This window comes from Phaethon aethereus (genome assembly GCF_964289735.1).
Source record: "Phaethon aethereus genome assembly, chromosome: 26".
Lineage (NCBI taxonomy): Eukaryota > Metazoa > Chordata > Aves > Phaethontiformes > Phaethontidae > Phaethon > Phaethon aethereus.
In genome coordinates this window covers 402,574-418,995 of record NC_138602.1, presented here as the reverse complement: position 1 = coordinate 418,995, position 16,422 = coordinate 402,574, and the positions used below count along the sequence as shown (strand labels likewise).

The 16,422-nt window shown below is 40.3% G+C and overlaps 1 protein-coding gene across 1 annotated transcript in view; it reads right to left on the bottom strand.

The window, feature by feature from the left end:
- Positions 1-547: 547 nt before the first annotated feature.
- Positions 548-16,422, bottom strand: part of RANBP3 (RAN binding protein 3) — a gene marked incomplete at its 5' end in the record, with an annotated part of 57,016 nt that continues 41,141 nt past the window's right edge. The window contains 9 exons of the mRNA XM_082010873.1: positions 548-1,328; positions 2,255-2,435; positions 3,767-3,909; positions 4,559-4,679; positions 8,127-8,251; positions 9,158-9,260; positions 10,166-10,244; positions 12,607-12,710; positions 13,344-13,463. Of these exons, the coding sequence (XP_081866999.1) occupies positions 1,285-1,328; positions 2,255-2,435; positions 3,767-3,909; positions 4,559-4,679; positions 8,127-8,251; positions 9,158-9,260; positions 10,166-10,244; positions 12,607-12,710; positions 13,344-13,463 (1,020 nt within the window). The 3' untranslated portion in view covers positions 548-1,284. The remainder of the gene's footprint in view (positions 1,329-2,254; positions 2,436-3,766; positions 3,910-4,558; positions 4,680-8,126; positions 8,252-9,157; positions 9,261-10,165; positions 10,245-12,606; positions 12,711-13,343; positions 13,464-16,422) is intronic.

Genomic DNA, 16,422 nt, shown 5'->3' with positions numbered 1-16,422 from the left:
AGGAAACAGAATAGGGACAGGAAGGGTTAGAAGTTAATTTTCTATTTAAGGCCGTTAATTCAGCAAAATATTTAAAAATGTACTCAACTTTAAGCATGAATAGTTGCATTGACTTCAGTAAGATTATTCACATGTAGTTAAGTCAGGCAAGTGCTTAAATGGCTTGTTGAATCAAGCCATTAAACGAGAACTGCTTTATTATACAGATTTATTTTAATGGCTGACAGAGCTCATTACATGAGCCTATTTTATTCTTCCAAGGGCTAACAGCTGTTTCCTCATCAACTTTTCTGAAGGTGTAACCTGTATGCCTCCTACACGTTACTATAGCCACAGAAACATATAATTTTCTAAGAAAAATTGTATGCAACATCTATTATATATAGTGGCTTAGCTCTCCCTTAAATAGTAACAGAAAAGAACAGTACAAAACAATAGTTTCACTTTTTCAACACACAAGAGCATCTTATTGAAAAACTAAAATAAAAAAGTATCACCACAATATAAATCCCCAAATAATAATAATGAAATGGGAAGAAAGAAAAGGAGTTAGCAAAACATCCTGTGGACTTTAAAGTCTCTTATTACCGCATTAAAAAAGCTTTTCTGGTGAACCACAATGTTTTGTTTCTCTCTGTTTACAAACCCACTAGACAGGGAACAACGGTGCCCACAACCTACGTTGGGATTAAAAGGTAAAAACATAATCTGCCCCATCTGCAGTCCAAACAGAGAATGAACCCAAAAGGGCAATCAGTGAGTGTAGGAACTGGTGAGGACACAGTTTCCCTGCAGGTGGCAGAAACTCTTAAGGGGGAGTAGGGATTATGAAAGCAGAATTCGAGTTGGAACCGTTTCGGAAAGTTCTATCTCGGAGGCCTGCAAGACATGAACTACTGAAGAAACAGTCAAAAGGTCCCAGTGAAAAGCTGTGACAAGCTGTAATGTGCCATTTCAATTACAAGGATGAGGGGAAATGTTTGGTTTTGTTTTTTTTGTTGTTGTTGGTTGTTTTTGTGTTTTGTTTTGTTTTTTTTTTTTTTTGGCTCATCAATATGATGAGCTTTCATGTCCCAAACCACATTCAGGTAGTTTCCAAGTCTGCTTTTTTTGTGTGGAATCTACTGATCCAGACCAAAAAACCAAACAAACAGAACAGGGATGCACAGTTCTTAAGTCCTGGAGCCTTCAACACTGCCTGAAATAATAGCTGGCCTGGGGTATCCAGAGGTGCCTGCAAGATGGTGTTCGTAGCAGCCTTGCAAGCAGATCGGCTCACATCTGCTATGTGCTGCCAACATTCTGCCCGTCACCTTCATCATTAGGACCTGAAACAAAGTAGTTCTTTGTCATAAGAAATATCTTTTGTTTCTTGCCTTACAATAAGAGACCCTGCCTGAGAAGCCTACAGAAGTCTCGTATTTAGGATTTCAATGACAGATGAGAAATGTAGAGTTCCCCCTCCCCTTGTCTTACATCTTCCTTCTTCAGATTAAGTTCTGTTCACTGCAGAATTTTGTGTAGCATCCCAGAGCCTGAAAGCTCAATTTCCAGCCTCTTCAATCCACCCACTACTTTTCTTCATATTAATTACTTTTTTTGTTTTTCCATGCAGTAAATCAGGATAGAGAACTGGTCTCTGTCAAAGGTGGGGTGTTCTAAGCCATAGGAAAGCAAAGGACAGATGACTCCCAAGTGAGGAGTACAGAAGGAAGCCTTCCTCAAACTGAAGACTAGTGTTTGGCTTTTTTAAAATTATGGTCTCCTCATGTACAATGAAATTAATTATACTCTTTCCATGCCCCTTTAGTAAATTTTCTGCTTCAAATAGCACTCTAATCAAGGGTCAGTCTGGATCCTGCCTGCTGAAAGTAGCCCAAAGACAGTCATCTCAGGTTTCAAGTGCAAGCCTTGGCCATGTTGAAGGCAAAAATGAAACCCACAACAACCCTTAAAAATCCTGTAAACAATGCTAGAACTAGATATGTTGCATTGAAATGCATAGAAAACCTCTGCTAAACTACTGACATGTAACTCTGATAGATGCAGCAGTGGCCTTTTTACCAGTCTGGAGAAGTAGCAAGAAAGTTACATTCAAAAAGGCAATTCATGCAATGAGTCTTATTCCAAAAACACCTGTGGGAAGTAACAGGAGAGAAGTACATCTATAACACACAGAAAGGACAGTCTGCCTTAAAGAACAACAGAGAAAAACGTACGGAAAACAGGAAACTCCATCGTCTTTCCTGCTTACCACTTCCAACTGATCCTGAAGGTGCAATGACATCATCATCACTGTCTTCCTCATTTGATTGCGCTACCTCTGGCTCAGGTGCTACATTCTTGACTTCCTGCTCTTGTTCCACTCTACTTCGCAAGGCCAAGATTCGATGATGTAATGCAGCATACAACTGCCCTGTATCTTTAGAGCTTGCCTGCATTTTTTTAGTATTCAGAAACAAGAAAAAGGTGCAAGGAATTGTGTCAGTCAGGTGGTATTTTTATTTTATTTATTTTTTTTTTTTTACACTCTCTTTTATAGTGGTCAGCTGTTTCAAAAGCTGTGACAACCTGTTCAAGAATATATCTTTTTAACTCTCAAAGGTTAATGGCCACTTCATACCTTCAAAAGAATTAATTTTTAGGCCTATTGAACTAAGTATTTAATGGACCTTATTTAAAAGGGAACTCTATTTGAATACTATGAAACTGTCTTCACTATATCAATTTAACTACTCTTACCTTTACCTCAAGTTAACTGTAAGGTAATGATCTCACTTCTCAGATTCTTTCATAAAAAATTGTTTCCATGCTCCTCATCTGCCACTTAAATCTGTCACCTCTAGAGCTGCAAAATTACCCTGAAGTGAGCTGTAGTGTATAAATTACTCCATACAAGACACTTTTTATCAATACCAAAATCAATAGTGAACAACATGATGACAAATTAACTCAAACTTTTCAAATGTAGAAAAACGCTGAGAGAAAGTTATCCATTAATTTCACTGCTGTTTCTTCATCAATGGATATTCAGTGCCATTAAGTTCCACTCTGGGACTCCAGATCCCAGTCCTACAAAACCTAATGTCACAGGGGAAGCTGACCATTTGTTGTTGTTCTCTTAATTTCGTTTCTGTAAGAATGCTTAATTCTTTAGCAACCCCTTGTGTAGAATCAGTGTAAGTCAAAGAATGTGTTCAGACCTCTCAAAAATCTGTAAGTGCTCTTAGCAGAAATCAGAGAATGACCTTTCTTTCTTGCTGACTGTGTCATGATCTCCCAAGTGCTTTAGTAATTCTAACTGGGATTGCTGTTGCCCCATTTAGCAAGCACAGAAATCACTTTTGCTGTCCTGCTACCACTTGGAATACTCTGTATTAAGTCAAAGTTTTGGTTGAGCTATTACATGGAAACCCACGAAATACCTACTGCCCTTAATAGCAAAAAAATTATTTGCATGTTTGCATTAATCTTACACTACAATTATAGTCTCAGTAGGCACGAAACAGACTCCATGATCAATGCTTTGGACTATCTGACTTCCTAGGGCAGCCTTTTATGTGGAATTTCTTCATAACTAGTAAGGCTTTTCAGACAAGCAAAGTCTGCCAAGCCCCTTGTCTTTGGGGGCGGGGGGGGGGGCGCAGTGGTAGAAAGGAGGTAGGGTGCAAAGAAAGATCGGAATGTTACCTCAACTACAGTTTAAGCAACCACCAATTTTAGTAGGTTTAGAAGGATAAGATGTAAACAAAAAACCAGTACTCACTGATATAAGAAAAACTTTAACTCCCTGGTCCTCTGTATCCATGGCAGTGATCCGGATACTCTTCTCACTGGCTTTATCAATCTGCATCTGAGCCCAGAGCTTGGTATTTAAGATTAACCTGAGACTCCCTTGAGTCCTCATCACTAAAGCCAACATAGAAGATCAGTTAGGTGGAAAAAGACACAACAGGAAGCTCAAAACAGCCGAGATGGCTTTTCATTGTGTGAATGTTTAAGTCTGTACAAAGACTTGCAGAGTCAAGGGAAAGCCCTTAAAACAGGAATCTTGTCACAACTGTTAATCAGAAGAATGTAGGCTACTAAAGATTATTAGCCATGTCTGAAGACATTCAGCCCAAAGTCTTATATGTTAATACATCAAAGTTCAGTGGTTGGATCCGAGCTGATAATCTCAGGCTAACGTACCTTCCTGCCAGTCTGAACAATCATGCACTATTCAAAGAGATTTCCACCACCCCAAGCACCCCATCCCAAAAAGGCCAAATCTGAACGTTACCAAAAATTTCTAGTCAAATATTCTAGTTGCTAAATATAGCATGCTTTTATGGGAAAAAAAAGTAACTGGAACATTTGCTACAATAGGAGGATATGAAAAGATACCCGCTTTGGAGGAAATGGTCATAAATTGAAGCAAGAGAAAAAGTCCAAGCTACTTCTGAGCTGCTGTAGCTAAGACATAATCTAAAGTGGATACTGCTTTGTGTTATGGAAGCATCCTATGAAAATAGCACTGACTGTCATCCAGTACCTCATTTCCCCTGGTTCCTCTTACCCAGCCGAGACTGTAATGTTCCATCATCTGTTGAGGCCATATCATTGAGTCTCAGAAGTCCTCGACCTCTTTCCACCCAAGACTGAGAGTTTTTATCAAATACAAACAGCTTGCACTGAATCTGTAACAGAAAATACCTCTATAAAATAGTGGTTGATTGAATTAATAATATATTTCATATTTAGTCACCTACAGCTGGCTAAAAAAACTAAGTCCGATTTCACATTGCAATTTAAAATGTTTATAGCTCTGGAAACCAAAGGAGTTGTCCCCTCTTTTGCAATAAATTCCTCAAGATACGCTCCCTGGTTTCATAACATTTTATTAACAGAAGCTATATAATTCTTTAAGAATATCTGTGTTCAAGATGAAACAAGAACAATTTTCAGACAAGGTATAAAACTCCAGAGGAAACTTATTGTGATAAGAGACTAGGTAAGTCATCTATAGTCTTAAATCAGTCAATTCTTTTAAAAGTCTTGGGTGTACTTTGCACAACTGAAGGTGCTATTTGCTGCTGGGAAGACCCAGTACAACAAAAGCAAAGCAAAATTCTTCCTGTATTAAGGAAGAAAGGATGAACAAACATGTGTACAAACAGAGAAGGACTGGTGAGAGTTGTGGTGTTGGAGTTGAACTGGAAGATGGGGATGGAGAGTACAATAACCCGCCCATAATCCAGGAGGAAACAGTTAAGGACCTGTTAAGCCACCTGGACACCCACAAGTCTATGGGACCTGATGGGTTCCACGCAAGAGTACTGAGGGAGCTGGCAGAGGAGCCTGCCAAGCCACTCTCCATCATTTATCAGCAGTCCCGGTTAACAGTGGAGGTCCCAGAAGACTGGAGGCTTCCCAATGTGACACCCATCTACAAGAAAGGCCGGAAGGAGGATCCCGGGAACTATAGGCCTGTCAGCCTGACCTCCGTACCAGGGAAGAACATGGAGCAGTTCGTCTTGACAGTGCTCACAGGGCATGTGCAGGACAACCAAGGGAACAGGCCCAGCCAGCATGGGTTCATGAAAGGCAGGTCCTGCTTGACCAACCTGATCTCCTTCTATGACCAAGTGACCCGCCTAGTGGATGAGGGAAAGGCTGTGGATGTTGTCTGCCTGGACTTTAGTAAAGCCTTTGGCAGCGTCTCCCACAGCATTCTCCTGGAGAAACTGGTGGCTTTTGGCTTGGACAGGTTTACTCTTCGCTGGCTGAGGAACTGGCTGGATGGCTGAGCTCAGACAGTTGTGGTGAGTGGCGTTAAATCCAGCTGGTGGCCAGTCACAAGCGGTGTTCCCCAGGGCTCAGGTCTGGGGCTGGTCTTGTTCAATATCTTTATTGATGATCTGGATAAGGGGATCAAGTGCTCCCTCAGTAAATTTGCAGACCAAGTTGGGTGGGAGTGTTGATCTCCTGCAGGGTAGGAGGGATCTGCAGAGGGATCTGGACAGGCTGGATCGATGGGCCCGAGGCCAATTGTATGAGGTTTAATAAGGCCAAGTGCCAGGTCCTGCACTTTGGCCACAACAACCCCATGCAATGCTACAGGCTTGGGGAGGAGTGGCTGAAGAGCTGCCTGGTGGAAAAGGACCTAGGGGTGCTGGCTGACAGCTGGCTGAATATGAGTCAGCAGTGTGCCCAGGTGGCCAAGAAGGCCAACAGCATCCTGGCCTGTATCAGAAATAGTGTGGCCAGCAGGAGCAGGGCAGGGATCATGCCCCTGTACTCGGCACTGGTGAGGCCACACCTCGAATCCTGTGTTCAGTTTTGGGCCCCTCACTACAAGAAGGATGCTGAGGTGCTGGAGCGTGTCCAGAGAAGGGCAACAAAGCTGGTGAGGGGTCTGGAGAACAAGTGTGATGAGGAGCGGCTGAGGGAACTGGGATTGTTTAGTCTGGAGAAGAGGAGCCTGAGGGGAGACCTCATCGCTCTCTACAACTACATGAAAGGGGGTTGTGGTGAGGTAGGTGTTGGTGTCTTCTCCCAAGTAACCAGCAATAGGATGAGAGGAAACGGCCTCAAGTTGCACCAGGGGAGGTTTAGATTGGCTATTGGGAAAAATTTCTTCACCGAGAGGGTGGTCAAGCATTGGAACAGGCTGCCCAGAGAGGTGGTGGAGTCACCAAGCCTGACCCACACAGTCATGAATACAAGAGGTATTCTTCCTGCCTTCCTGGTTTATCAGTTTGAGAAAGTACCCCTTTTGTACTTTCTAATGTTCCTCCTTCTCATAAAAGCTCCCTTTTTCTTGCCCTGCCAGACATCTGTATTTTATATCCCCCTCTCTAATCCATCTTCATTGCCATCACTAAGGTTGCATACTTCAAACTGTCATCCTCAAGTTCCCCACATATATTCTCCACCTAGTGCATGCACATATTTCCATTTTTGTTTCCTGTTTCTCTTATTTTCTCCACCATAGAACACCTATCTCCGTATACTTCATTTCTGCAACATTAACATAGTTTTGTCTGTACAAGTCCATTTGAGATTCCAGTGCATTAAATTTCACAGGATAAAAAGAACAGAAGTGAGAGTTCTGCTAAGTTACAACATATTCACACAAATCAGTCCTCTATTAAGTCAATGCTAAAACTTGTGGTTTTCCTAAGTGAAACAGGACTCTTAGCTCTTCAGCATCTTGTTCGATTACATGAAGCATCCAGGAGTTTCTGAATTTTACAGAAACAGAAGTACCAGAAAAACTATTTAAAGACCAGTCACATCTGGTAAAAAGAAGCCTGAGAAGACATACTTCATAGATTATTATTTTGTATGATAATACAAGTGTAACTGATATGCACTAGTTACACTGTACATCTGTTTGATGTCAGAATAGACGAGCTTGTCTGTAAGAGCAAAAAGTTACCCTTAAAAAATAATGTAGTTCAGGTGCTGAGAAACTTAAAATAGCTCAAGAAAAGAATATAATTGGAGGATAAGGAGAAGAGGGAAAAAATATATACCACTTAGTTTTCACATGAAAATCCTGCATGTTTTTCTTAACGACATACTGAAGTTAACAAGCATATTTAAGGTAGTATTAATATTACCTTATTTACCATCATATTTAACTCTGATTACAATTAAAATCAGGAGTCTAAGTCATGACCAAATGTCCTTCTAAAACATCAATAATTAAGTACCTTAAGACAAATTCCTGAGTACTGTTTTATGGTTTCTGCTACGCAAGAAACCAGATTGCTGACATAATAGTCCATTCTGAGTTTTTAAAAAAATCTTCAGTAGTACAGCAATTAAAGAACTTAAAAATATTTAGTTCATTTAAATTTTCTTTCAATAATTGTTTTGTAGGACATAGAAGCTTTTATGTGATTGATTCAGGAAAGTATGCTTAAGATTTGTCTGGATGGCCCAAACATAGAAAGAAGAAATTAAGAAACAACAAATTAGGGGTCTAATAAATATCCAAAATCTGCACTTTAACACAAGAAAGTACATTAGAGATATAGAGGATGGCTGAATTGTAGGGAATCAGGTGGTGTGCATTCACTGGACATCCATACGAATCCCCATAAACTCAAAGCCCCTCTACTTTATCCATTTCTTACCTGCAACACATTACTTTCAGCTTCCTCCCCAGTAATCACTTCAACCTTCGCTAATAAACACTTCCTTGCTGTTGCTTTAGTATAGGCTGCTGCAGACTCTGCCAGTGATTCTGAAATATTATTAGCTGTACAACATTTTGAAAGTTTGAGAATGATTAGCATATAAGTATGTAAGATTTACAAAGGTCTCAAGTATACCAGAATTTAGAGAAATTAAGTACAAAAGACAGACATTAATAGAACATTAGAAACAGGACTGAAGTTTAAAGCAGAAGTTAAAGCCTGTGGTTTAAGACTTGTTTTAAAAGCACAAGATGACACAAGGGAAAGAAGAGGCAAGTTATTGAAAAATTTTGTCCCCACATACAATATTTCAAAAGCCTTGCTAACACATGGACACCTATGTATCTGTAGGTACTCCAGCAGTACTGCTACTGCTATCAGCTATACAGTTGTGCCTACACACATACAGCATGATTCATTTTCCACTTTTATTTTGGCTTTTTGGCTTGCAAGCAGTTTGCTGGAGAAAACCCATAGCTCCCAAAATTTCCAGAAAATCTTGCCAATCTGAAGAGTCACAGAAGTCTAGAATCCAGCAAAACAGTTCTTGGTTTGAGCACATTTGGTGCACCCACAATACAATATACATTTGGCTCAGACGTTCAGTCACTGGAAGCATAATAGAATTCAGAAACAGTTTTCCACATTTCTTCTACACTCTGTAGGTCCAAGTACTTGCTCTGTTAATTTCCTCTACTTTCATTCTGCTGAAGATACTTCCAACACCACAGAACAACCATGAAAAAAGACAGCGTAGCCTGTATGTGTTCAATTTTAAAGACAAAAGGGCAAGAAGATCTATAGCATCCAGCATGTCACCTCCCACCCCTAGCCTGTGTCTTTGGTTACAGGAGACAGTAAAGGCAACATAAAAATGCTATGTTTTTATAAAGTAACAGGATATGGAAAAATGCAATCATTTAAACAAGGATTAACTACCATTCCTAAAATAATATTTTGTTTTTCACCTTTTTCTGGTGTGGCTTCCTGAGAAGATGATTCAGACCCAGACTCTGTAGCAGCGTTCTCCTTATTACTCTCTGTACTACCTTCATTTGATTTTGGTGGACTCTATCGCAAAAAGAAGAGGAGGTAAAGAGAAGAGAGAAAATACACACTAATATTGCAGAACAAGACTAGCGATCAATTACTGAGGGAAGCCCTAGTGTTTATACATCATACGGCAAAAGAAGAATCCCACAGATGACATGCTTTCACAGTAAAAGCTATCCTACTACCCTGGGCCAAGGAAATGAACAGAGCATGACCTGAAAATGAGTTCAAATTATTTTACCTTGAACTGAAACCAAATTTAAACCCTTATTTTGAAATTATGTTCAACAAAGCAAATCCATTTCAGATACAGTTCAACTCAAGGCATACTTGACTGAACTCCTTGCTCAGTGGTTAGACAGGTATGAATGACAGCATTAAAAGTTTCCCTTTTGTACCAGAATAGCAATAAAAACAGCAGTAGGAAACAGGCACTAGAAGTTACACCTTAGGCTGGTACGCAATAAACACGGTATTTCCTGGATCATACCTCAGTACTGAGGCAGCTGCCTTACCACTGGACTTGAAACGCCATCACTGGGTGTGTCATGTAACTGACCTTTTCTCAGTTTGGAGGACAGCAAGTATCAAGCACCCTCAAATACTTATACTGAAGAAGCCGTTTAAGGAAGCAAGCTGTGCCATAAAGTGCTTGGACTTGAGAACCACATGCATGACAGAGAAGGCACTCAATCTCCTTACACTCGTAAAGCTTGGCAGGAAAATCCTGGAGAGCGCAGCAGACAATAGCTCATAATGAAACCCCCATGCTGCACTCAAAATAAGTTACCTACAAGGGAAACCACTGAAAGAAAACCATGGTCCAGTGACAAGTACAATTAAATGTTCTCAAAATTCCTAAGAGAATACATAAAACAAACTCCTCATAAAATTACAACATTTCATACACAGTGGATACTCACTAGGACTCGCTCACTCATGTTCTGTCCAAAAACAAACTTGTTGCTAGATGTATCTGCACTGTTTGTAGAGTTCTCTACACTGAAAAAAACCAAACAAACCCAAACCCAAAACAGATTTTGTAAGTCAGGAAAATATCTGTTTATCTTCTACTGATAAAATTCCTCAAAAAGTGAACGATTGTCACGGGCTTTAAAAATTAAGTACTAGCTGACACAGAAACATAAGCAAAAATTAATTCAACTTAGTAAATGAGCACACATACTGGTTTTACAGAATGAGTATTCTCTCAGAATGATGGCAAATGATTTCGTCGCAGTAAATATCTTCCCTTTATATATCTAATTACATATTAAGCAATACTGAATGCTAAGTGAGAGCTGACTGTTTAATCATATAACATATTTTTTTTAAACAGTATTCTACATGCACAAACTTGAACCACTACACATTTTTAGGTCAATTTTCTCAGAAAGGGAAAGAACTGAAACAAACAATATCATAACTGAAGCAAAGGTAGCAGGGATAAGTAATGCCTTTTATTAGGCTAGCTGCAATGCTACAGCCTCCCCAAGAAGTTTCACAAATCTCAGCCCTCACATCTTCCTTATAGAATAAGCATCCTCCTCCCATGTGGCATTTTTATTAGCAGATTTTAAATCTCATTTAGGAATGACAATAGTTTTACTATTTTACAGACTCAAAAACTGAACAAGATATTATTGATCTGCCTTCCCTTCAGGCATACCTCTCGAAGACATCAACATGTTTACCCAGTGACCATGCAGAACATAGACCACTTGCAATCAAGCCTACATGCATTTCACTAGGTTTGGAAAATGGAGGTACATATGATATCACTACACGATTCAAGCACAACCAAACAAACCTTTAAATCATGCATGTAGAATTGCTACTTCTGAATAAGGAGTTTCAAAGAACAGAGGAAATCCTCACGGAAAGAAAGTTTTGCCTACCAAGGGAATTAAATACCACAGTTCTGAGCTCCATATGCCAACTGGGAACTCATTATTATCTACTGATACCTGCCATGTGACCTAGTACATTTCCAATTTTTAAAGGACTGGCAGTGTGTTACACAAAGGGAGGAGTTTTGCTTTTATAAGTTGACTGCCATAATGTCTTGCCATCTCAGCTAAAAACCACAGCCAAATCCACTCAGAGATGCTTATTTCTTTAAAAGCAAACCCAAATCTCGGTTTCTGGCAATTGACCTACCACAAATAAATCCTCCTAAAGTCATGACTCAATCGAAATATGGCAGTAGATGTCATACAAGTTGAAAGATAAAGACAAATATTCCAGTATTTGAAGCTTACATATTAGAAGTTATTGTCTGCCAAATCTGATTAAAAAAATCTGAGTGTGTCTCTGGAAAGGCATTGACCTGGCATCCACACAGCCACTCTGTGGTGTTCTCTACCTCTCCAGTGCATCATCTGAAAAGCTCAATGTCAAAAGGGATTAAGACTGCAAAACTGCCTAATGCCTACTTCATGATGAACAACAGTGTCTTTAAAATGCAGAATGTAAGGACAAGGCAAGCACACATTGGTGCTTTTTGTACAATTATTTCATGGCCTCAAACAATCGGCAGTTCAGGTTCTTCCAGGATCAGAGATGTCGCTCTACTCTATTGCTCTCAGTGGGATTTTCCCCTCGTGCTTTTCCAGTTATTACTTGAATTCACAGCTCTGTGCAGTAAGAAATTATCTTCTGTTTTCTACTCTCTCTGTCATACTACTTGATTTTTTTGACCACTACTGAGCTAACATTTTCACAGAGCCAGACTGACATCTCAAGGCTTAAGTGAAGGCTGTCAGTTCAGAGTTCACCACTATATATATAGAATTAGCACAGTTTTCTCCTGGCTGCCTTACTTTATGTATACATACGTGAAACTTCTTCTGATGCTGTTGCCTAATCAGAAATTCTCTTGAAGACCTCCCACAGTTAAGGTCCTGCTTATTCATACAGGCCCTCTATATTGCTGTGAAATGCTTATTAGCATGAACAAATAACTTTTTTTTTTCTAAACTATTCTTCCCTTTATCCATATAATATATGAAACATATTGAACACCACAAATACAGCACAGATTTCTACAGGATTCTACTGGTAGCTCAAATTTATTCCATCACTGTTTCTTTCTAATCATTCATGAGAATACTTCTTTCATCTTATGCTTATTAGTTTTCTCAAGAAGCTTTGGTGAGGACCTGGTCAAGTAAATGGTGTCAAATGCATCTCCCTTGACCTTGATTGAGGATTCCCTCAGATCTGAAGTTTGCCACCTCATTCTTCAGAAGCCTGGGTTCCCACTGACCCAGTATAAGCCCTGCATCCAATAAAGAGCAGAATCACAAATAATTTTGAACACAGAATAAGGAAAACTGCCATATAGGTTTCCTTGTAGTCTCACCTGGAACTGATGTACTGTAGAAAATAATTTGTTGCAGAAGGTATATCTGATATAGGAAGGCCAGCATTCTGCACATCGGCAGTTTCATCACTTTCATCTCCTAACTATAAAAAGAACAAGTATATATTGACAGTTTAACTAATGACCACAAAATTTTCAGCTCACTTTCCCAAGACTTCCACAAACACTTTCTACAATAAAAAAATATAAGCCTACGCCCCATTATTACACTTTATTTTGTTATGCTAGGAAACCTGCACAAACCTGTCTTCAACAGGAGGTACTAACAATCCAACTCAATTATTTCATGCACAGGTTTGAACCCAGGCTGCCCTATTTTTCTTTTCTCACTTTTTCTGTGAAGTCTTGGTTGCATGGGAGCATCTTAGGAACTACATTTCAACTTAATTCTTATCCAAAAAGTAAGAGAAAACATTACATTGCACTGAGCTTTAGATGTTACCTATGATTGCAGTAGATATGCTTAATATTGAAAGAGCTTCTTACGCTACTAACAGTATTAATTTTTTTTAAATGCCTGGAAGACCAGTTTTACTAAACAGCCAACCAAACTGTGTTTCTAATTTTGCATATATACATGGACGTTTTAACCTTGTTATATAGTGGCTTCAAAGTACTTCATGAACAGTGTATAATGCTCATGCCAACAAATGATCTGTTCCACTGTTCCTCACTTAAATACATCAACTCTTAGTCAAGATAACAAACATGTTTACCTTAACTCTATCTCTTAAGTTTTGTCCAAATACAAATGCTTGCTGTGCATTTAGTTCCACCTTCTCACAGCTGTCATCATCTGAAGTACTGTTGGATTCTCTTTTCTGAGATTTTCCTGCCTAAAGAAAACAAATAGAAAACTTTAGCATAGGTAATTGAGTTTCTTTAAACAAAATGTTATGCTATGACATGGTGAGTAACACAGTCATTTACAAAGACAGGTCAATAACATCTCCAGAGCTACAAAGCAAATTTTGCATTTAAAAAAAAAATAATCCTCTGTTGTTTACAGCATCTTTCTTAATGAATCACAGAATAGTTAAGGTTCAAGGGGCTCTCTCACAATCATTTGGTCCAAACTGTGCTCAAAGCAGCATCAACTTCAAAATTATGCTAGGCTACTTGAGACCTCATACAGTCAAGTTTCAAAAAAATCAAGGATGTCAGTTTTACAGTTTGGTAGCCTAGTTCAGTGTTCAACTGCACTAAATGATAGTTCTGTTCTAATACCCAACTGGAATCCCCCTTCCCACACCTGCAGCCTCTAATTTGTTTGGTAGGCACTTCCAAGTCTCCTTCTATCTTACTAGAGCCCACCACTAGATAGTTGAGGAGAACAATTCAATTCCCTCTCCCCTAGTCCAAGCAGAACATAGTCAGCTTTTTCACCCTCTCAGACATCATGTGCTCCAGCCACTAGTCACCTTGGTGTTCTGTAGGTGTCTTTCATGTGCTGGCAAGACCCAAACTACATACAATATTCCTGATGCCACCCACCACTGGCAAGCAAAGGGGAATAATCACTTTTCTGAACCTGATTATTCTCATTCTATAGTTCTCATCCCATTATACTCAAGGCCTTGCACCTGCAAACCCTTATAGTGGTGTTGGGAAGCAATTGCAACCAGCATGGGAATCACCCTTTCCCTCTTCTCTCCTAGTTTCCTACCCTGTAGCTTTTGATTTACATTACAAGACCCAATAACATGCTCCAATCAGCATTAACAGCATTATAAGCAGAAAAAAAAGAGTAGGAAGTTTGAGCATATCCTGATAAAAAACACAGAGTTACTATAGGAAGAGTATTATGGGGTGCCACCTGCTCCACTGGAGAGGACGCCTGGGACGGAGATGCCTGTCCAGGGAACGCCTGTCCAAGGAACCCCTACCACTTCCTGGCTGGCCCGTGGGAAGTTTTCCCCTTTCCTTCCTCTTTTGCTCTCCCCTCCTCCAAAATAAAATAACTTTCACCTTTAGAAGTAATACTATCAGCTATAGACCCTGCTAATAAATTCTGTACAGGAGAACTTGTCTCAACAACCTTCATGCAACACCAGGATCTCCAAGCACTTGTCTGCATAGCTGCTTTCTAGCCAGTCACCCTCCAGTCCTTGTAACATATGGGTTATCTCACCCCGGGTACAGAACTTTGCATTTGTTGACAGTCAGTTGGTTTCTCGTGGCTCATTTTTCCAGCCTGCTGAGATCTCCCTGAACAGCCCTGCCTCCCAACATATTGACCATTTTCACCTTCCCTCAGTTTACTGGCACCCACAAACTTAACAAGATTCATTCCACATTGCCAGGTTGTCCATGTAAACACTAAATAGTACTGACCTCAATATCAGCTCTAAAGGAATGCCTCTAGTAACTGACCAGCCATCAGACTCTGAACAATTAACTGCTACCCTTGAGCTCACTGGTTCAGCCAATTTTCCACCCACTTTAAATTCCACCCAACCAGTACATCACTCTCCAGTTTGTCTATGACGATGATACCAGAGACCATCCATGTCAAAGACCTTACTAAAGTCAAAACCAACAAATATTGCCCTCTGCACAGCAAATCATCTCAGAGGGTGGAAAAAACCAACCTCAGGTCGGCCACCATGTTTTATCCATGCTGGCTGTTCTCAATCACTTTAACATGCTTCATATCCTAGGACTCCCTTCACCAGGAAGGCAGAGGAAGGGGCTGAGCAGTTTCTACTTTCCTGGATCCTCTTTCTTGCCATTCTTGAAAACGTGTGCCATGTTCTCTTCTTCCCCAGAAACAGGGACCTCCCACAGTACCACAACATTTTGAAGATAGGCAGTGGTCTCACAGTAACACCAGCCAGCTCCCTCAGCACCCTTGGATACATGCTGCCTTGTCCCATCAACTTGTGTATGTCAAACTGTCTTAGACAGTCCTTAAGTAGATTTACCATAAGTCATTCCCACAAACTTCCCCTAGGAAAAGAGACCTGGTAGACCTGACAGCAGACCTCTCCAGTAAAAACCAAGACAAAGGCATTGACTCCCTCAGATTCTTTCATGTCCTTCATCACTAGGTTCCCTCCAACATCTGGCAGCAGGCCTACAGGTTTCCTTCATCTTGCCTTTGCTGCTAATGCACCAGTAGAAGCCCTTCTTGCAGCCCTTTCATTCCCAGTCATTTCCAACTCAAACTAAGCTTTGGCTTTCCCAGTTCTCTCCCCACATGCCCAGGCAATCCTTTTGTAAATCTCTCAGGTACCTTGATTTCTTTACCAGCTTATGTAAACTCCCTTTCTGGATTTAAGGAGCTCCTAGTTCATCTACACGGGCCTCCTGCCACACTTGCACAATTTCCTGCGCACTGGGATAAACTACTCAACTCTAAGGGGGTTGGTTGTAAAGATAACAAGCTCTCCTAAGCCCTTCTGTCCTTCAGGATCTTACCAACAAGCCCGAGGAACAAGTCTTCTCTCCTGAAGTCTGGGTCTTTATTCTGCTACTTATCTTCCCCACTTCCCTCAGGATCTCAAACTCCATCTCATAGCTGCTGCAGTCACAGCTACTCTCAACATCTGTATGCTGTGAATACCAGGTCCAGCTGAGTACCCGCCTGGGTCAACTTACCTAGCACCTTCATCAAAAACAACCTGTCCTCAATGTATTCCTAAAATCTCCAGGAGTATTTCTACCAGGACATGTTGCCATTTTATCAGGTGTCAAGTACCTAAAGTTCCCCTTTAGAACCAAGGTCTGCAATTGTGAAGCTTCTAGTTCTCAAAGGTTTTTAGCTACTTTCTCATCTTCATCAGTCCAACTCTA